We start from the raw sequence: 19,163 nt of genomic DNA, 5'->3' as shown, positions 1-19,163 counted from the left end.
CAACATTGTTTTACATCTATTAAATTCTATTTTTTAATTTTGTATTCTGAAGATAAATAAATAATGCTTTCCTTAATCTATAATATCTTTTATATTTCCTTTATTTCCCAATAATCCTTTAAGACTCCATTCTTGGCCTGTCCTTTCAACTCTTTTCAATTTCTTCCTTTCAGGTTCATATGTTTTGCAGTTCATCAATACGTGTTCTACATGTTCTATCTCTCCAACATCCTTCACATTTATCATTATTTTTCCTCCCTATTAAGTATAAATTGTCATTTAAATATGTATGACCTACTCTTAATCTGATCATTATTATTTCTTCCCTTCAGTTTCTCTCATTAATATTTCTATTTAATACTGACTTTTGTACTTTATATAACCTTCTTCCTTTTTTATCTTCATGCCACATTTTTTTTTTGCCATTTTCAATTTCTTTCCTCTTAATAAATGATTTTCCTTCCCCTTTCCCTAAAGGAATTGTAATTGTTATTGCCTCCTCTAAAGCCCTTTTTGCTAAATCAATGCCACCCCTGTATAATCTAAATAAACTGTGCTGAATTTCTGATACTAAATCTTTCCTATTATTTCCTTCTCCCTGAATACTTTCTAAAACTGCGTTGGAATCCGTGCATACCACCATACCCTGTCTGCTCTGACCTCCTCAACCCATTGGAAACTCAGTATAACTGCCACCATCTCTGCTGTGAAAACAGATATATTCAGTTTATCTGAAATTCTTTTAGAAATGTGTATTTTGAACTCTGGTACATATATTCCTATTCCCACACACCCTTTTAAATTCTTTGAACCATCAGAATATATTTTAAGGTAATTATAATATGAGTTTGCTTGTTGGAATCATTAACTGCTTTAAAAAATATTATTATTATTATTATTATTATTACTATGCTTTTCAAATAATTTAAAAGTTTTAGAAAGTATTCAGGGAGAAGGAAATAATAGGAAAGATTTAGTATTAGAACTTCAGCACAGTTTATTTAGATTATACAGGAGTGGCATTGATATTTGGTTTTGTTGGGTTCCAGCACATGAAGGGGTCAAAGGAAAGGAAAAGGCAGACAAATTAGCAAAAAGGGCTTTAGAGGAGGCAATAACAATTACAATTCCTTTAGGGAAAGGGGAAGGAAAATCATTTATTAAGAGGAAAGAAATTGAAAAATGGCAAAAAAAGTGGCATGAAGATAAAAAAGGAAGAAGGTTATATAAAGTACAAAAGTCAGTATTAAATAGAAATATTAATGAGAGAAACCGAAGGGAAGAAATAATAATGATCAGATTAAGAGTAGGTCATACATATTTAAATGACAATTTATACTTAATAGGGAGGAAAAATAATGATAAATGTGAAGGATGTTGGAGAGATAGAACATGTAGAACACGTATTGATGAACTGCAAAACATATGAACCTGAAAGGAAGAAATTGAAAAGAGTTGAAAGGACAGGCCAAGAATGGAGTCTTAAAGGATGATTGGGAAATAAAGGAAATATAAAAGATATTATAGATTAAGGAAAGCATTATTTATTTATCTTCAGAATACAAAATTAAAAAATAGAATTTAATAGATGTAAAACAATGTTGCTACACACTCATGAACAGTAGGTGGCGGTATGCCCGCCCCTTCCCTAGAGCCCGGTGGGATCGAAAACATTTTGAATGGAAATCAGTGGGGAGAAATTAATAAACGTCTGGTCCCAGTCGCTCTCTGTCACTGATTCCAGATATGCTGGTTGTGCATTCAAATTGTTTTTTTTTTTTTTTAGTTCCTCTTTGGTCAAAATCTGGTCAAAACCCATCAATGAGATCGCACCAAACAGGAAGTTAAATGCACATAGGATCCGGTAGATTTCCAAATAAAACACATCCGATCTTAACCCCATGATCCTTTTTTTAACTAGTTTAATTAGTTTCTCCCGTATGCCACGACGTAATGCATTGATCTGAAAATCAACCTCAGACGCAACGCACGCAGTGGCGAGGGTTTGATCCGTCAGATGGAGTTAAATCACAAAGAATTCAATGTTGAATCGGGGCGGCAGCTAAATGCTAGGCGATGGCTAGCAGCCTAAACGTTGCAATTTCACATAATCCTGACGAGATCCGAAAAACGTAGCAAAAACTAGCAAGCGGGTGATTATGTATGTTCACTAAGTAAATATTATGTAAATAAACCCTACACTTCTTGCTATAAATGTAATCAAAACCCATTTAAATGCAGAAACTGATTGAAATTATTGATTTTCCCACTAAAAGTTAGAGAAATCTCAGCCATGTTTATACCAAAACGTTACAGTTTCACATTATCTTGAAAAATCTTTGCAAGAAACGAACAAGCAAGTGAATATGTACATTCCCTGAGTAAATATTCTGGCAACAAACTATACATTTCTCACTAGAAATGTAATCAAAACTCATTTTAATGCAAAAACAAACTCAAGTCATTAATCTTTCCACAAAAAAATGAGCGAATGTCGGCCATGTATATTTTTTTCTTCTTCTCCCAGCTGGAATCTTGAAAGTCACGTGACTAGGACGTAAAACAATAGAAAGCGTATAGGCAGAAGAAATGTAACAGTACCACAAAAAAATGGCCATTGCGGGTGATTATGTACGTTTTGCAGTGTGGACCAACGTAGTGGGGGTACATTTTCCCATGAGACTGGGTTGTGTTAATCAGTTTCAGCTGCTTTGGTGTTAATGAAATGAACAACAGGTGAACTAGAGGAGCAACAACGAGACGACCATCAGAACAGGAATGGTTTTACAGGTGGAGGCCACTGACAATTATCCCCTCCTCATCTTTTTTGACTCTTTTTCACCAGTTTTGCATTTGGCTAGGGTCACTGTCACTACTGTTAGCATGAGGCGCTACCAGGACCCTACAGAGGTTGCACAGGCAGTCCAACTCCTCCAGGATGGCGCATCAATACCTGCCATTGCCAGAAGGTTTGCTGTGTCTCCCAGCACAATCTGAAGAGCATGGAGGAGATTCCAGGAGACAGGCAGTTCCTCCAGGAGAGCTGGACAGGGCCGTAGAAGGTCTACAACCCATCAGCAGGACCGCTATCTGCTCCTTTGTGCAAGGAGGAGCAGGAGGAGCACTGCCAGAGCCCTACAAAATGACCTCCAGCAGGCCACTGGTGTGAATGTCTCTGACCAAACAATCAGAAACAGACTCCACGAGGGTGGCCTGAGGGCCAGTCATCCTCTAGTGGGCCCTGTGCTCACTGCCCGGCACCGTGGAGCTCCATTGGCATTTGCCACAGAACACCAGAATTGGCAAGTCGGCCACTGTCGCCCTGTGCTTTTCACAGATGAGAGCAGGTTCATCCTGAGTACATGTGACAGACGTGAAAGGGTCTGGAGAAGCCGTGGAGAACGTTCTGCTGCCTGTAACATCGTTCAGCATGACCGTTTTGGTGGTGGGTCAGTGATGGTCTGGGGAGGCATATCCATGGAGGGACACACAGACCTATACAGGCTAGACAACACCACCCTGACTGCCATTAGGGATCGGGATGAAATCCTTGCATCCATTGTCAGACCCTATGCTGGTGCAGTGGGTCCTGGGTTCCTCCTGGTGCACGATGATGCCCGGCCTCATGTGGCGAGAGAATGCAGGCAGTTCCTGGAGGATGAAGGAACTGATATCATTGATTGCCCCCCCCACGCTCGCCTGACCTAAATCCAATAGAACACCTCTGGGACATTATGTTTCCATCCATCCCACGCCGCCAGGTTGCACCTCAGACTGTTCAGGAGCTCAGTGATGCCCTGGTCCAGATCTGGGAGGAGATACCCCAGGACGCCATCCGTCGCCTCATTAGGAGACGCTGTCAGGCATGCATACACATGTGGGGGCCATCAAATGATGTCATCCTTTGGTTTCTAACACATGACCCAGTCCATATCAGGATAAAGAAACAGCAGGATGTTTTGCCCCATTGAGATCTGATGTGTTTTGAAGGTGTTCCTTTAATTTTTTTGAGCAGCTTACAGGTGCTGGTCATAAAATTAGAATATCATGAAAAAGTAGATTGATTTCAGTAATTCCATTTAAAAAGTGAAACTTGTATATTATATTCATACATTACATACAAACTCATATATTTCAGATGTTTATTTTGTTTAATTTTGATGATTACAAATGACAACAAATGAAAATCTCAAATTCATCATATCAGAAAATTAGAATATTACTGAAGACCAATAAAAACAAAGGATTTATAGAAATGTTGGCCAACTGAAAAGTATGAACATGAAAAGTATGAGCATGTACAGCACTCAGTATTTAGTTGGGCCTCCTTTGGCCTGTATTACTGCAGCAATGCGGCGTGGCATGGAGTCGATCAGTCTGTGGCACTGCTCAGGTGTTATGATAGCCCAGGTTGCTCTAATAGTGGCTTTTAGCTCTTCTGAATTGTTGGGTCTGGTGTATTGCATCTTCTTCTTCACAATACCCCATAGATTTTCTATGGGGTTAAGGTCAGGAGAGTTTGCTGGCCAATTAAGAACAGGGATACCATGGTCCTTCAACCAGGTACTGGTAGCTTTGGCACTGTGTGCAGGTGCCAAGTCCTGTTGGAAAATGAAATCTGCATCTCCAAAAAGTTGGTCAGCTGCAGGAAGCATGAAGTGCTCTAGAACTTCCTGGTATGTGGCTGCGTTGACCCTGGACCTCAGAAAACACAATGGACCAACACCAGCAGATGACATGGCACCCCAAACCATCACTGACTGTGGAAACTTTACACTGGACTTCAAGCAACGTGGATGAAGTGCCTCTCTTCTTTTCCTCCAGACTCTGGGACCTTGATTTCCAAAGGAAATGCAAAATTTACTTTCATCAGAGAACATGACTTTGGACCACTCACCAGCAGTCCAGTCCTGTTTCTCTTTAGCCCAGGCAAGACGCTTCTGACGCTGTCTGTGGTTCAAGAGTGGCTTGACACAAGGAATGCGACAGCAGAAACCCATGTCTTTCATACGTCTGTGTGTGGTGGTTCTTGAAGCACTCACTCCAGCTGCAGTCCACTCTTTGTGAATCTCCCCCACATTTTTGAAGGGGTTTTGTTTCACAATCCTCTCCAGGGTGCGGTTATCTCTCTTGCTTGTACACTTTTTTCGACCACATCTTTTCCTTCCCTTCGCCTCTCTATTAATGTGCTTGGACACTGAGCTCTGTGAACAGCCAGCCTCTTTAGCGATGACCTTTTGTGTCTTGCCCTCCTTGTGCAAGGTGTCGATGGTCGTCTTTTGGACAACTGTCAAGTCAGCAGTCTTCCCCATGATTGTGTAGCCTATAGAACTAGACTGAAAGACCATTTAAAGGCTTTTGCAGGTGGTTTGAGTTAATTAGCTGATTAGAGTGTGGCACCAGGGGCCATCAATTTTGAACCTTTTCACAATATTCTAATTTTCTGATATGATGAATTTGAGATTTTCATTTGTTATCATTTGTAATCATCAAAATTAAACAAAATAAACATCTGAAATATATGAGTTTGTATGTAATGTATGAATATAATATACAAGTTTCACTTTTTAAATGGAATTACTGAAATCAATCTACTTTTTCATGATATTCTAATTTTATGACCAGCACCTGTATATGTTTATTCCAAAACAGTTTCTTCCCCACTGCCATTAGACTGCTGAAGGTTAAATAAAATGGAGAAAAAAAGGCGCTTAATGTTGGAAACACTGTAAATTATATCTCAGTCTTATGTTTACATTTGATCACCATGATTACATTTTATCACTGCTGCATTTTAAGAAATGCAAATGTTTTGAGAGCTATACTGAACAAAATTGTGTTTGGTATACACTGTGTGTATAAAATGACAATAAAGTTTGTCTAAGTCTATCAACAAAAACTGTCCCTTAGTTTAGAAAGTGTTCTTAGTTGTTTAAAAGTCTTTGAGACTCACCCCCTCCTGCCTGGAGAAGAGGCTGAGGCAGACGGCGAGACTGGAGGTGGTCTCGCTGGACAAATCACAGATTTCCTGCATCTTCTGCAGCACAGTCGAAGGAAAACCTGATCAAACAAAATAACAAAAAACAGGAGATTAAAACACCCTTGAAGTAAACGGAGGAAATGAAGTTTAGTTTTGAAAGTTTCAAAAAGGATCAAGAAAGCTGTGAAAATGCTGGAATCCCTAAAAACCAAAACAGATGGAACGGTCTTAATTAGCAGTAATTCAGACATTTTTATTACTCCGTTTGATGATGCTTTCAGTTTTAATCACAAGCCTTTCATTTCTGCTCTTAAATGGTTGAAAGGCATTTAAGGTTTCCTTCTCACATGTGGATGGGTGCAAAATTAAAGAACAAAGAGTAAAAATGAACAGAGAAATTAAGCTAATTGCTTTGGTAGAGATGCACCACATTCCATCAGGTGATGAAACCCCTATTAAATCTTCTATCCTATTAAATCTGACCCCCATCAATGGACGGTTTAAAGGAAATGATGTAAATTATATGCTACAGTTTAGGCAGTCACCTATTTTAACCCGTTTTTATGGCTCCACAGCGATGAATCATAAAATCACTGATAAATACAGAGTTAAATGAAAATATAATTGCATCAGCGGAATTTCAGAGAAATTATCAATAATTTGTTTAGTTTAATCCAAGTTGTTTTTAATCCAAGTTGTTTTCTCTCCTTTCCCATGAGGCGTTAAGGTGTTTTCTTTAGTTTGCTTTTGAATTTGTGCTAATAGTTCAGTTGGAGAGAAAAACAGAAGAGAAATGATGGTGAAAAGGCTGGTTTTACGTTCTGACAGGCCGTCATCTTTCAGCAGGGATAGGAGCGCCGCCACCTCGTTTTCCAGCTTCTTCTGGCTGACCTCGGCTGCCTGGGGGGGCAGAGAAAGAGCAGAAAGATGCAGATGAGCTGAAGCGGCGCAGGTCAGGCTGAAACATGGCGGAGCTCTCATCCATTCATCTCATTGTGTCAGCGCGCTCATTAGGTGTTTTTGTTTACAGCCACCTGTAGCGAGTCTGTCAGTTCCCCTAGCGACATGCCCTTCTCCTCCTCGTCCTCCTCCTCCTCGCTGCCCTGCTCCTGGGAGCAGTAGTGTGTGCTGTAAGCTGAGTGCTCTTCCAGCGCATCCAGCCATGCCTGGGTAGAAATTGTGAATATTTTGATTCAAATTGAAAATAATTTGAAACTTTGCAGCATTTCGACACACAGAGAAAGGAAGCTATCCAAGGAGTTTTATGCATAAATACCTTTAGATTCATCAGAGTTCATTTTAACAGTTGTGGAGTTTGGAAGCTGAGGCAGAGACGAATGTTTGCAAAAATACAGATTTATTTAACGTCCTCAGACAGAGACAGAGCTCTAACTAAAGCTCAGTACATACATTTATACCTTGGAACTATCCCACCCCTAAAAAAAGAACTTTCTCACACACAAACAGTTGGTTATTCCCAAGAAAGAACCTTTCAATTCATCAAGGACATACATTTAGCCAGATAAACCCTCCCGTCTCCCGTTCACGGCATGAAGGAGGCTGTGTGACTCATTCTTATCTTGATTCTGTTAGTTCAATCTCTAACGTTCTGCTCTCTCTGCTTTTTCTCATAGTAGCTTCATCTGGTCTGTTCCTGTTTGGCTGTGACTCCATCCTGGAGAGAAATATCAGCTGTGCTGCTGCCATCAACACCTTTGTTTCTAGATGTTGGAGCTTGGCCTGTTTTCCAGTGTAGTCCTGTTTCTCTGACTGTGACTAACTGGATGTGCTCTCTTCATCCTCTGACATGGGAGCTGGCTCGGAGCTCGTCTGCCTGGCTGTGTGTTTCCTGGACGGGGCCGCCTGTGGAGCTGGTTGACAGTTGCCTTTTGTATCTATGATTCTTTTTCTACGTCTGCTTCTGTCTCCTTGAACCCCAGTCGGCCTCAGCAGATGGCCGCTCACACTGAGCCTGGTTCTGCTGGAGGTTTCTTCCTGTTAAAGGGGAGTTTTTCCTCCCCAGTGTCGCTACAAGCATGCTTAGTGTGAGGGATTGCTGAAGAGTCAATGAGTCGATGCAATCAGCTGGTTTTCCTTAGATAGAAAACTTTAAATCAATCTGACTGGATGATCTGGTGAACTGGAAAGTGACCTGAGATGACATGATGTGAATTGGAGCTATAGAAATAAACTGAATTAAACTAAACTTGTTTCAACCATCTTTCTTTCAACATTATCAAAAATGTTTCTCATCTTCTTTCCTTCCCTTGTTTTCGTTTCAAGGTATTGCAGCTCACATGCTGCCTGAAATCTATTGCTACTGCTAAATTACTTCAGTGAATCAGTTGTATTTAACATAACTTTATTTCTAAGTAGTTAAGATTGGCTGTGCAGTTTTATGTAGTCATGAAAGCTTAAGGGTTTGACTGCAGTAAAAAAACACAGGAAGCTGTTAATATCTAGCATAGCTAGCTCCTGCGAGCGAAGTCGCAGATTACGAAACGGTCCAACCCCAGTAAACAGATGTTATCTGTGACCCCAGCATCAAAGAAGGCCCCTCTCTGCTCATTACTTCATTTTGTGTTTTTATAGCTCTGTTTCACATTTTTTGGTAAAAACATCCTTAACTTGCTTTCTGGTGTAAGCTGTCTGTTGCGTTTAATTAAACACATAGAGCAATGGGTTTTAGATAATAAATTAGTTTTGAACATCTTAAAGACAAAAACTTTAGTATTGGTTCAAACAAGTCTCTTAAACATGACCCAAAGTTCAATTTGATAATAAATAACACACTCATTGAGCAAGTAACAGAAGCTAAGCTTCTTGGTGTCTATTTGGATAATAAACTGTCTTGGTCAAGACACACTGAAGCTGTTGTAAAGAACATGGGCAGAGCTTTAGCTATATTGAGAAGATGTAGCAAGTTTTTGCCAGCTGCTTTGACTAAGCTTATAGTAAGAACATTAATAATTTCTCAACCTGACTACTGTCAAACAATATGGTCACATGCAAAAAGAAAAGATTTAGAGAAACTTAAAATAATGCAGAATAAAGCTGCCCGTGTAGCATTAAATTGTTCTTACAGGACCAGTATAAATACCATGCATTCAAATCTAAGCTGGCTAAAGGTTCATGACAGCCGGGCACTAGCTTCGCTATTATTCTCAACGTGGAAAATCTTAAAACTCCAGAGTCCATTGTTTCTGTTTGTTCAATTTAGGAATAATTTGGACTCTCATAGTTATGCCACAAGACATTAACCTGACTCCACCAGTTGGATTTGCTCCGCATATCCATCTGGAAACCTTCCGTTGAAGTAATTTTGGGAAGGGGCGAAAATACTGGTTAGCCGATTGGCCTATGTTGGTGATAGACGGGCCAAAGAAACCAATCAGATCAACGAAGATTATGACGTACTAACAGAGCGACGACGAAGAGGAGCCAATTGATAGATCAAACTCTTGCTGAAACCAGTCGGGAGAAGAGCAAAAACATCTTTTCCTCTGAGAAAAGCCTCCAGAGCAGTGTTTTGCTCTTCTTTCAGTGAAGAAATACTCTGTAATTCCGATAAAACTTGCTCAATAGCCACGCTAACGCTAGTTTCATCGGCTGAAGCCGCCATGTTCTTTAGACTGAACTGTCGCGCTTCTCGTTGCGTCACACCTCAACCCGCCTCAAAGCCAACGCTGATTGGACGTTCGTTTGGTGAACGGCTCCAAATTTTCTTTAACGGAGAGTCTCCAGACTGATCTGCGAGTGAAATCTTGAAAGCTCGCAAGATCAGGATGGTCTCACGAGGCTAACAAGACATGCAGCTGAAGGACGATTTGTAATTTCTAGGGCGAAAACTAATTTTCTCAAATACACCTTTACTTACAGAGCAATGATTGCCATTAATTCTCATAAAAATTGTACACAAATCTGCTTTTAAAATGCGACTTAAGAAGTTTGTAGGATCAATGCATATATAAATGAAATATTTTTAAATTCTAATTTATTGTAACTTATTCATAAAATTTTAAAATTTTAAATTGTAACTTTCCCCTTTTCTATGAATGTTCAGTCTGATTGATATGTTTATGATATTCGTCATCTGTCAAACATGTTCATGAATTTACATCATATACTGTATTTTAATGATGTGGACCCCAGGGAGAGTAGCTGGGTGTAAAGCACAGCTAATGGGGATCCTAATAATAAATAAACAAACAAACAAATAAACAAACATAGACAAATTGTTGGTAAACCTCCTTTAGTGAAATAAAAACACACAATATTCACAGAAATAACTAGTTCTAAATTCTGTATGCTATAAAACTAAGCAAATTAAAGTCAGACACTGCTTTCCATCAGGGCTTTAAACAAAGAGGTTAAAAAAAAATAAACTAATGAAAAAAGCCTGAAATAAAGTAATAAAAAATGTGACCAAAGGGACATGTTGAATCAAGGTGTGTTCACTAATCACAGCTGTCTACAAGCTTGCTTTCAGTCAGTGGGCCTATATGTAGAGCTACAGGTGGTCACAGTGCTGTTTGATGACATGGTGTCTACCACACTCAACATGGACCAGAGGAAGCAAAGGGGAGAGTTGTCTCAGGAGATTAAAAAGAAAATTATAGACAAAGATATTAAAAATGAAGGCTATAAGACCATCTCCAGTTAGCTTAATGTTCCTGTGGATTATAGCCACACATGTTATTCAGAAATTTAAGATCCAATAGACTGTAGCCAACCTCTCTGGATGTGGCTCAGGAGGAAAATATATGAAAAATTAAAGAGACGGATAATAAAAATAATCAAAAAGAGAGAAAAAGTTCTTAAGGGGTTAAAAGGGTTGAACTTCAGTCAGATCACACCATCCATCACTGTTTGATCCAAAGTGGACTTAATGTGAGACGACCAAGGACAAAGTCATTTTGGAAAACAACTCATAAAAAAGCTAAATTAGCTAAATTATATGTCGTCAAAGCCACAAAGCTTCTGGGAGAATGTCACATGGGCAGAGGAGACAAAAATTTAACTTTTTGCCAAAGCAAATCAACTCTATGTTCACAGACAAAAAAATGAAGCAAATCAAGAAAAGAAGACTGTCTTTACTGTGAAACATGGGGGAGGCTCTGTTGTTCTGGGGCTTTTTGTTTCATTTAGTACAGCTCTGTAGGGTACAATGAAATCTCAAGACTATGAAGAGATTCTTAAGAGCTTTTAGTTAGAGTGGCTCAGGTTATCCTAATCTATCTCTATAGTTCTGCTGCTATAGGCTTAGACTGCTGGAGGACATAGGGACCCCTTTTTCATCATTCTGCTTCATTCTATCTCTATTCTCCTACTCTGCAGAATCTGTTAGTTCAATCTCTAACGTTCTGCTCTCTCTGCTTTTTCTCATAGTAGCTTCATCTGGTCTGTTCCTGTTTGGCTGTGACTCCATCCTGGAGAGAAATATCAGCTGTGCTGCTCAGGTGTGCAGAGGTGCATACGTGTAGTAAATAGATTTAACTGTAAGCCACTCAGTTCAGTTTTGGTCTTCTAAAAACAGATCATCATTTTCCCCCCATACATTTGCTGTCACTAATAAGTAAATAAAAAAAAATGTTTGTCCATATATTTATTTTTTAAGGCAATGACTTTCAAATTTTAAAACAATTGGAGCTATAGAAATAAACTGAATTAAACTAAACTTGTTTCAACCATCTTTCTTTCAACATTATCAAAAATGTTTCTCATCTTCTTTCCTTCCCTTTTTTTTCGTTTCAAGGTATTGCAGCTCACATGCTGCCTGAAATCTATTGCTGCTGCCAAATTACTTCAGTGAATCAGTTGTATTTAACATAACTTTATTTCTAAGTAGTTAAGATTGGCTGTGCAGTTTTATGTAGTCATGAAAGCTTAAGGGTTTGACTGCAGTAAAAAAACCCAGGAAGCTGTTAATATCTAGCATAGCTAGCTCCTGCGAGCGAAGCCGCAGATTACGAAACGTCTTAAAAAAAAAAAAAATTAAATCCATAATTTTTCTTCACTTCAAAATGATATTATTTTTTGTGGGTATATTTCATAAAACTAGAATGAAATAACACAGAAGTTTATAGTTGTAAGGCAGCAGACTAGAAAATATCAATAAACCATAAACAGAAACAGATCAGATGGAGATGATGGGAGGAACTACAGATGCTGTGGCGATGTGGGGAAACCACCCCTAGATAGAAGAGAAGCAGGTGTTTAGCTGCCAGGGGCCAAAACAACTGCAATCTTTAATACCTGCAAGGCCTCAAATTGGCAGGAAGACGCCACTGTGTAATTACCTTATATGATTTAGCCTAACCCACTTTAAAGTACCGCATTGTTTAAATAAATCACCAGATTTATTACACAGATATTAGAACACTAAGGGAAGGTTGACGGATTCATGTCCTGCCAAAGACGTGATGCAGAACCAGCCGAAGAGAAAGACTGAAGGAAGTGTTTTGTGTAAACATTTCGCAATTTCCTAGCTAATGTTTGCATCAAGTGTTTTTCATATATATGACCTTGTGCAATAAATAAGAATATGTGATTTGTGATAAACAAATCTCATTTTCAAATAGAACTGCAAAAAATAGGCTTTCATGTACAGTTTGTTGTTGGTTGAAGGTGGTTCACTATGAATGAAACTTTTATTTAATTCCTGGAAGTAAGTCTAATTATTTATTAGAAATCACTGAAAACATTCATAATGTAGTCTATTATTCCATCTTTAATCTAATATTTTATATTTTTCTGTTCCTGAACACAGAGATGAAATGAAAACATACTTTTCTGGCTGCCTCCGGTTCACTTTTAGGGCAAACTTTGAACTGATGCACGCTGTCATCGAAACACTTAAGGCTGAAGAAGCAGTTATCTTTGGCTCGTATCTGGAGAGGGAAGAAAATAAAATAAATATATATGCCTGAATCTAACGTGTGAAAAAAAGGTCAAAGAAGACATTTTAAATGCGGCTTACCAAGCAGGTGGCGTTAGTGAGCGACTTGCAGCCTTGCCTTCTGACATTTACGGCTGCATCGGACCTACGTTGGACAGAGAGGGGTGAAAAATACAATTTTTTCCTGGTAAATATTTATCTGACCCTTTTTTATTCCTTAAAATCAGACGCTGAATTTTTTCTTTCCAGGTGCATAATTCAGAGCACAGAGCCAAGCTGAGAACCTACTGCTTTGAGTACCAGGATATGACCCCATCCTGCAGAACGACCCAGTAGGAGCGCCAGCCAAAAAACCTGGAGCTCTGTGGGTTGGAAAAATAAAAACATGCATTCATATTTTCAAAGGTTCAGTGCAGAATCTGTTCAAGCGGTTAGAAAAACATGTTCTATTCCAGACTAATTAACTCAGAGGGCAATGAGTTACAGAAGTTAGTGCCTTCTAACTGCTAAATAGCCTTTACATGATAATTACAACTAGGCTTCTTTTCAGCTGTGGCACATCAGACAGCTGGTATGCATATATGGAAATGACTGACAGAAAACAAGCAGCCTGTGTTGACAGTAATGAAGGCATGTCATCCACTGAAACAACGTGGGTCGGTTGTCTTCTATTAATTTGGCCTTTTATCTTGTTAGCTGGATAAATCTCCTGTTTATCCCTAAAGCTGCTATAATTAATGTATTTCTGGATCTTATGCGTACCTGTGTGCACATGGATGCTGCCTGTAGTGACACCTGACAGCTGCAGCTCTACAGGGTTTGTTTACAGCATTTTTAAAGTTACCAGACTGTGTTTATTTCTGTGCAGAAAACTGCTATAAAAATGCAAACAGTGTAGCCTTTACCAGTTAATTATCGAAATGTGGGTACAGCTGTTTGAATGCTTTCATATCTAGTAATCATCCTATATTTAATTTTGGATTTAAATGATGAGTTTTAATCATCCCAGGGTGTACTGGAATGCTGCATGGTTTGAATTCATGTTTGGTTTTTTATTCTTATTTCTCAAAAGGCCAAAGCTTTACATCAAACATACATAAATATACCCTTCTTGATATTTCAATAAATATTTTTATTAAGTAGAAGTAGATTGGAAAGAATAAATGTGTTTTTTTGTAGTGACCAGTACATATGTTTGACTTTCACACTAGAAATTACTGGTTGGATGGAAATTGGAGGCTTAAAGGAAAATTCCGGTTTTTAACACTTTTAGCCCATTTTCTGTAGTGTCCAGGATGAAATCGAATGATCGACACCAAAATTTTGACGATTGGTCCTGTCTCTGCTATTTGGCTCATGCAGAATCCCCCCCTGGCTGCTTCAGAATGGCTTCCATAGTGCATGTCCGATAATGTCCTTAAAACAACCTTAAACGTTCTTTTTTTTTTAAATATGCTACTCACCGGGTCGTCAGCGCTGTTCAATGACGTTCCAAAAAAAGTTTCGTAAAGAAAAAACGTTCCTGTAGTGTTTTATTTAGCATTTTGTAAATCCCATTGAGTTCTGTTGGAATAGTCAATATCCCTCCGCCACCGGAAACGGAAATGGGGCCTGTTTACGCTTAGTTGTAGTCTTTTCGCAAGGCCCAAGTGTTTCTGCTTCACTCTGTGTACTCCGACGTCGAGGTGCTAACGTCTCTGTTAAACACTTTAAAAAACTCTGAAAATGGAATACGAAAGGTGGATTCTTGAGGAGGACATATTGGACTTTGACGGTAGAGGATACCGTCGCCAACTAGTGGTCTGGAGTGTGCAACGCTTCAGATTCGAACGGGAAGCGGAAGTTTATAAGCGGTTGTGATGCATCGGAAAAAATAGTTCTGGGATTTACAAAATGCTAAATAAAACAAGACAGGAACGGTTTTTCTTCACGAAACTTGTTTTGGAACGTCCTTGAACAGCGCTGACGACCCGGTGAGTAGCATATTTAAAAAAAAAAAAACGTTAAAGGTTGTTTTAAGGACATTATCGGACATGCACTATGGAAGCCATTCTGAAGCAGCCAGGGGGGGATTCTGCATGAGCCAAATAGCAGAGACAGGACCAATCGTCAAAATTTTGGTGTCGATCATTCGATTTCATCCTGGACACTACAGAAAATGGGCTAAAAGTGTTAAAAACCGGAATTTTCCTTTAAGGCTGATTTATACTCAGAAACTAGGTCGTCTGCGCATGTGTCGCAGTTAACGCAGATGTGCCCCCCCCTCTGCAGACACTCTGCTGCACCTCTCCCAAGCTGTAGGTGACAGCAGACAGTGCAGCAGACAGGAGGCCTCTGATTGGTCAAATCTACATTGCTCTACTCTATGCGTATTTCCTGTTTGGTTCCTTACCGGCTTGTTTTGTTTGTATGACCGCCATTGTGGAAAACGACTGGTGAAGATGGAGCAGCTAGCAGAGCGAGGTGCGTGAGAACGCCCCCCCCTTCCTCACCGCCTCGGCCGTATCTAGACCCACAGCTAGTTCCTGATTGGCCCTATGGCGTTGTGGCGTGGAATAACATAGACCACGCTTCAATATTGGGCAGAAATCAAAAATATCTGCGACACACTGCTGGGGGACGATAACCAGCCCATAACCATGCTTGTAGCGACAGTGGAGAGGAAAAACTCCCTTTGAACAGGAAGAAACTTGGAATAAGTTTAGTTTAATAATAATAAAAAAATAATAAAATAAGTTTACTCATTGACTCTTCAGCAATCCCTCACACTAAGCATGCTTGTAGCGACAGTGGAGAGGAAAAACTCCCTTTGAACAGGAAGAAACCTCCAGCAGAACCAGGCTCAGTGTGAGCGGCCATCTGCTGAGGCCCAATTCAATTCAATTCAGTTCAGTTTATTTATATAGCGCCAAATTCACAACACATGTCATCTCAAGGCACTTTACAGTTCAACCAGATCATACAGTCAAATTGATACAAAGTTTTCTATCTAAGGAAAACCAGTTGATTGCATTGACTCATTGACTCTTCAGCAATCCCTCACACTAAGCATGCTTGTAGCGACAGTGGAGAGGAAAAACTCCCTTTTAACAGGAAGAAACCTCCAGCAGAACCAGGCTCAGTGTGAGCGGCCATCTGCTGAGGCCCACTGGGGTTCAAGGAGACAGAAACAGAGATACAAGCAGCTGTAAAAGGCGGCCCCGTCCAGGAAACACACAGCCAGGCAGACGAGCTCCAAGGCAGCTCCCATGCCAGAGGACGAAGAGAGCACATCCACCCAGCCACGGCCAGAGAAACAGGACCACACCTGAAGACAGGCCGATCTCCAACATCTACAAACAAGGGTGTTGATGGAAGCAGCACAGCTGATGTTTCTTTCCTGGATGACGTCACAGCCAAACAGGAACAGACGAGGCAAAGCTACTCTGAGGAAAAGCAGAGAGAGCAGAAGGTTAGAGATTGAACTAACAGATTCTGCAGAATAGGAGAATAGAAAGAGAATGAAGCAGAATGATGAAATGGGGGTCCCTATGTCCTCCAAAAGTCTAAGCCTATAGCAGCATAAATATAGAGAGAGAGCTCAGGATAACCTGAGCCACCCTAACTATAAGCTTTATCAAAAAGGAAAGTTTTAAGCCTAGCCTTAAAAGTAGACAGGGTGTCTGCCTCACGGACTAAAACTGGTAGTTGGTTCCACAGGAGAGGAGCCTGATAACTAAAAGATCTGCCTCCCATTCTACTTTTAGAAATTCTAGGAACCACTAGTAAACCTGCAGATTGAGAGCGAAGTGCTCTGTTAGGAACATAAGGAACAATCAGATCTCTGATATCAGATGGAGCTTGGCCATTTAAGGCTTTATATGTGAGAAGGAGGATTTTAAATTCTATTCTGGATTTAACAGGAAGCCAATGAAGAGAAGCCAGGATAGGAGAGATATGATCTCTCTTTTTCATTTTCATTAGAACTCTGGCTGCAGCATTTTGGATCAGCTGAAGGCTTTTAACTACAGTTTGTGGACTTCCTGATAGTAAAGAATTACAATAGTCCAGCCTTGAAGTAACAAATGCATGGACTAGTTTCTCAGCATCACCCCTGGACAGGAGATTTCTAATTTTTGCAATGTTCCTCAAATGAAAGAAGGAAATTCTAGAAACCTCTTTGATCTGGGATTTAAATGACAGGTCCTGATCAAAAACAACACCAAGATTTTTTACTTTATTATCTGAAATCAGTTTAATCCCATCCAAATGAAGTGACTGACTAATCAGCTTCTTTTTCAGAGACTCTGGCCCAAAGACTATAACTTCTGTTTTGTCTGCATTCAGAAGCAGAAAGTTAAGAGTCATCCAGGTTTTTATGTCTTCAAGACATGCTTGTAATCTATGTAATGGGTTAGCTTCATCTGGATTATAGACAGATATAGCTGGGTATCATCAGCATAACAGTGGAAATTAATCCCATGCTGTCTAATAACTCTACCAATTGGGAGCATGTATAAAGTACATGCTCCCAATGCCCACTGGGGTTCAAGGAGACAGAAGCAGACATAGAAAAAGAAGCATAGATACAAAAGGCAACTGTCAACCAGCTCCACAGGCGGCCCCGTCCAGGAAACACACAGCCAGGCAGACGAGCTCCGAGCCAGCTCCCATGTCAAAACAAGATGTGCAGCCATGTAGCAGCATCTTTGCTGAATGGCTAAATATAGATCTTGTGCTTCTAGACCTCACTGAGGGACGGGGGGACTCCATTTGTAAGGGGTATGCAAGTGATCAAAAAACAAGTTGCCCTATAAAGGGTTAAAAAGGAAATAAAGCGTGTGGTCTCTCTGCCTGCAATGGGAAATTCATCCAAACTAAAGTGGGGGATGAATGAATTAATTTAAACTAGTATGTAAACTTCTGACCCACACTGAGAATAGAGAGAGCTCAGATAAAACGACGAGTTTCAAAGCAGATGTGGAGGGCTGAGAAAAAAAAAAGACTTTTATGCAATTTGACTGTCTGCTTGGAGCCGGAACAGAGTAGGATTTGGTGGCAATTTGTCCCCATTCTGACCGCATTACTGCTGCAGCTTTCATCATGCACCGAGCATGTGACTCAGGGATCCTTTTCCAGCACAGACAATCACTGCACAGGAGAGGGTGGTTGCTTACCTGTCAGCAACACCTGCAAGATAACCTTTTTCATATCCATCTTTAGAATTTTATGCACTGAGTCAAGTCAGGCCTACGCACACAGGGATGTCTGAGCTTCACGGCTCACCCAGTCAGAATCTGTCCGGCCCGCTATCTTTAGCTCGATTGACGATAATGCATGTTCTATATGGGTGGAAAACAGCAGCGCCGCACACAGCAGCTATTTAGTTTATAGAAGAAGCTTTGAAACATGAAGCTAAACAGCTTTTTATTTATTTATTGATCAAGTTTCAGACAAATCTCCAGAATCACATGTTGACAAAATGCTATCTGCATATTAAACCAAGTCCTCAGCTTTGTTCTACAGGGATGCACAGGGGGGGTGGGATTTACCTTTAGGCAATTCTAGGCAGTTGCCTAGGGCTTCAAGTTCCTGGGGGCCCCATAAAACTCTGTTTCCATGTGTGGTTAATACAACTATTCTTTATTTGTGCACATTAATTATGTTTTTGATAAAAATACTTTTTCTAAAATGCCATCAGAACAGTGTGAGACACAGTGTGTCTCAGCCCCCCCCCCTTCAGTGTCCACCATATTGGATCAGTCCATTTGCTGCACATGTTCAGAAAGGTCCAAACAGACAGCAGCAAACCATTTGAAAACAAACCATGCAAAGAGCAGTGTTGCCAACTTAGCGCTTTAGTCGCTATATTTAGCCACTTTTCAGACCCCTCTAGCACTTTGATTTCTAAAAAGCTCCTAGCGCCAAATCTAGAGACTTTTTTCTGCTACTGGAGACTTTGGAGACAACATCTAAAAGCAGCGAACTCTGCTCTCCAGAGCGAGTAGATTGGTAACCCCGCCTCCTGCTCTCCTCTATCTTGTCTGCTGTCATGATTCATGCAGCTATTATTTCATCCAAATGAAAAATGGAGAACAGAGAAGCAGATCATGGCTTGTCTACAGTGAAAAGAAGGACTGGGTTATTTACTTTGGCCTTTTTGGAAACACAGGAAGGAGCAATCAGCTAAGTGAGCTTAGTGCTTGGAAAAAATCTTTCATTCCTTTAGAGACAGCATGAAAAGTCAGCTGAGTACAAAACATAGAGAGGAAAACAAGAAGAAAAGGGACAAGAAGAGAGGGACAC

General features: G+C 40.1%; 1 protein-coding gene across 3 annotated transcripts in view; it reads right to left on the bottom strand.

Annotated features, from left to right (window-relative positions):
- Positions 1–19,163, bottom strand: part of osbpl1a (oxysterol binding protein-like 1A) — a 75,915-nt gene that overhangs the window by 39,426 nt on the left and 17,326 nt on the right. For all 3 annotated transcript variants that reach the window (XM_038268460.1, XM_038268479.1, XM_038268470.1), the window contains exons 10-15: positions 13,167–13,240; positions 12,960–13,023; positions 12,769–12,870; positions 7,015–7,146; positions 6,799–6,880; positions 5,954–6,060 (exon numbers count right to left, since the gene is read on the bottom strand). In XM_038268460.1, the coding sequence (XP_038124388.1) occupies positions 5,954–6,060; positions 6,799–6,880; positions 7,015–7,146; positions 12,769–12,870; positions 12,960–13,023; positions 13,167–13,240 (561 nt within the window). The remainder of the gene's footprint in view (positions 1–5,953; positions 6,061–6,798; positions 6,881–7,014; positions 7,147–12,768; positions 12,871–12,959; positions 13,024–13,166; positions 13,241–19,163) is intronic.

The sequence above is a fragment of the Cyprinodon tularosa genome, unplaced genomic scaffold, assembly GCF_016077235.1.
Source record: "Cyprinodon tularosa strain WSP-4 unplaced genomic scaffold, ASM1607723v1 ctg119, whole genome shotgun sequence".
Taxonomy (NCBI): Eukaryota; Metazoa; Chordata; class Actinopteri; order Cyprinodontiformes; family Cyprinodontidae; genus Cyprinodon; species Cyprinodon tularosa.
This window is presented reverse-complemented; position numbering and strand designations above follow the sequence as displayed.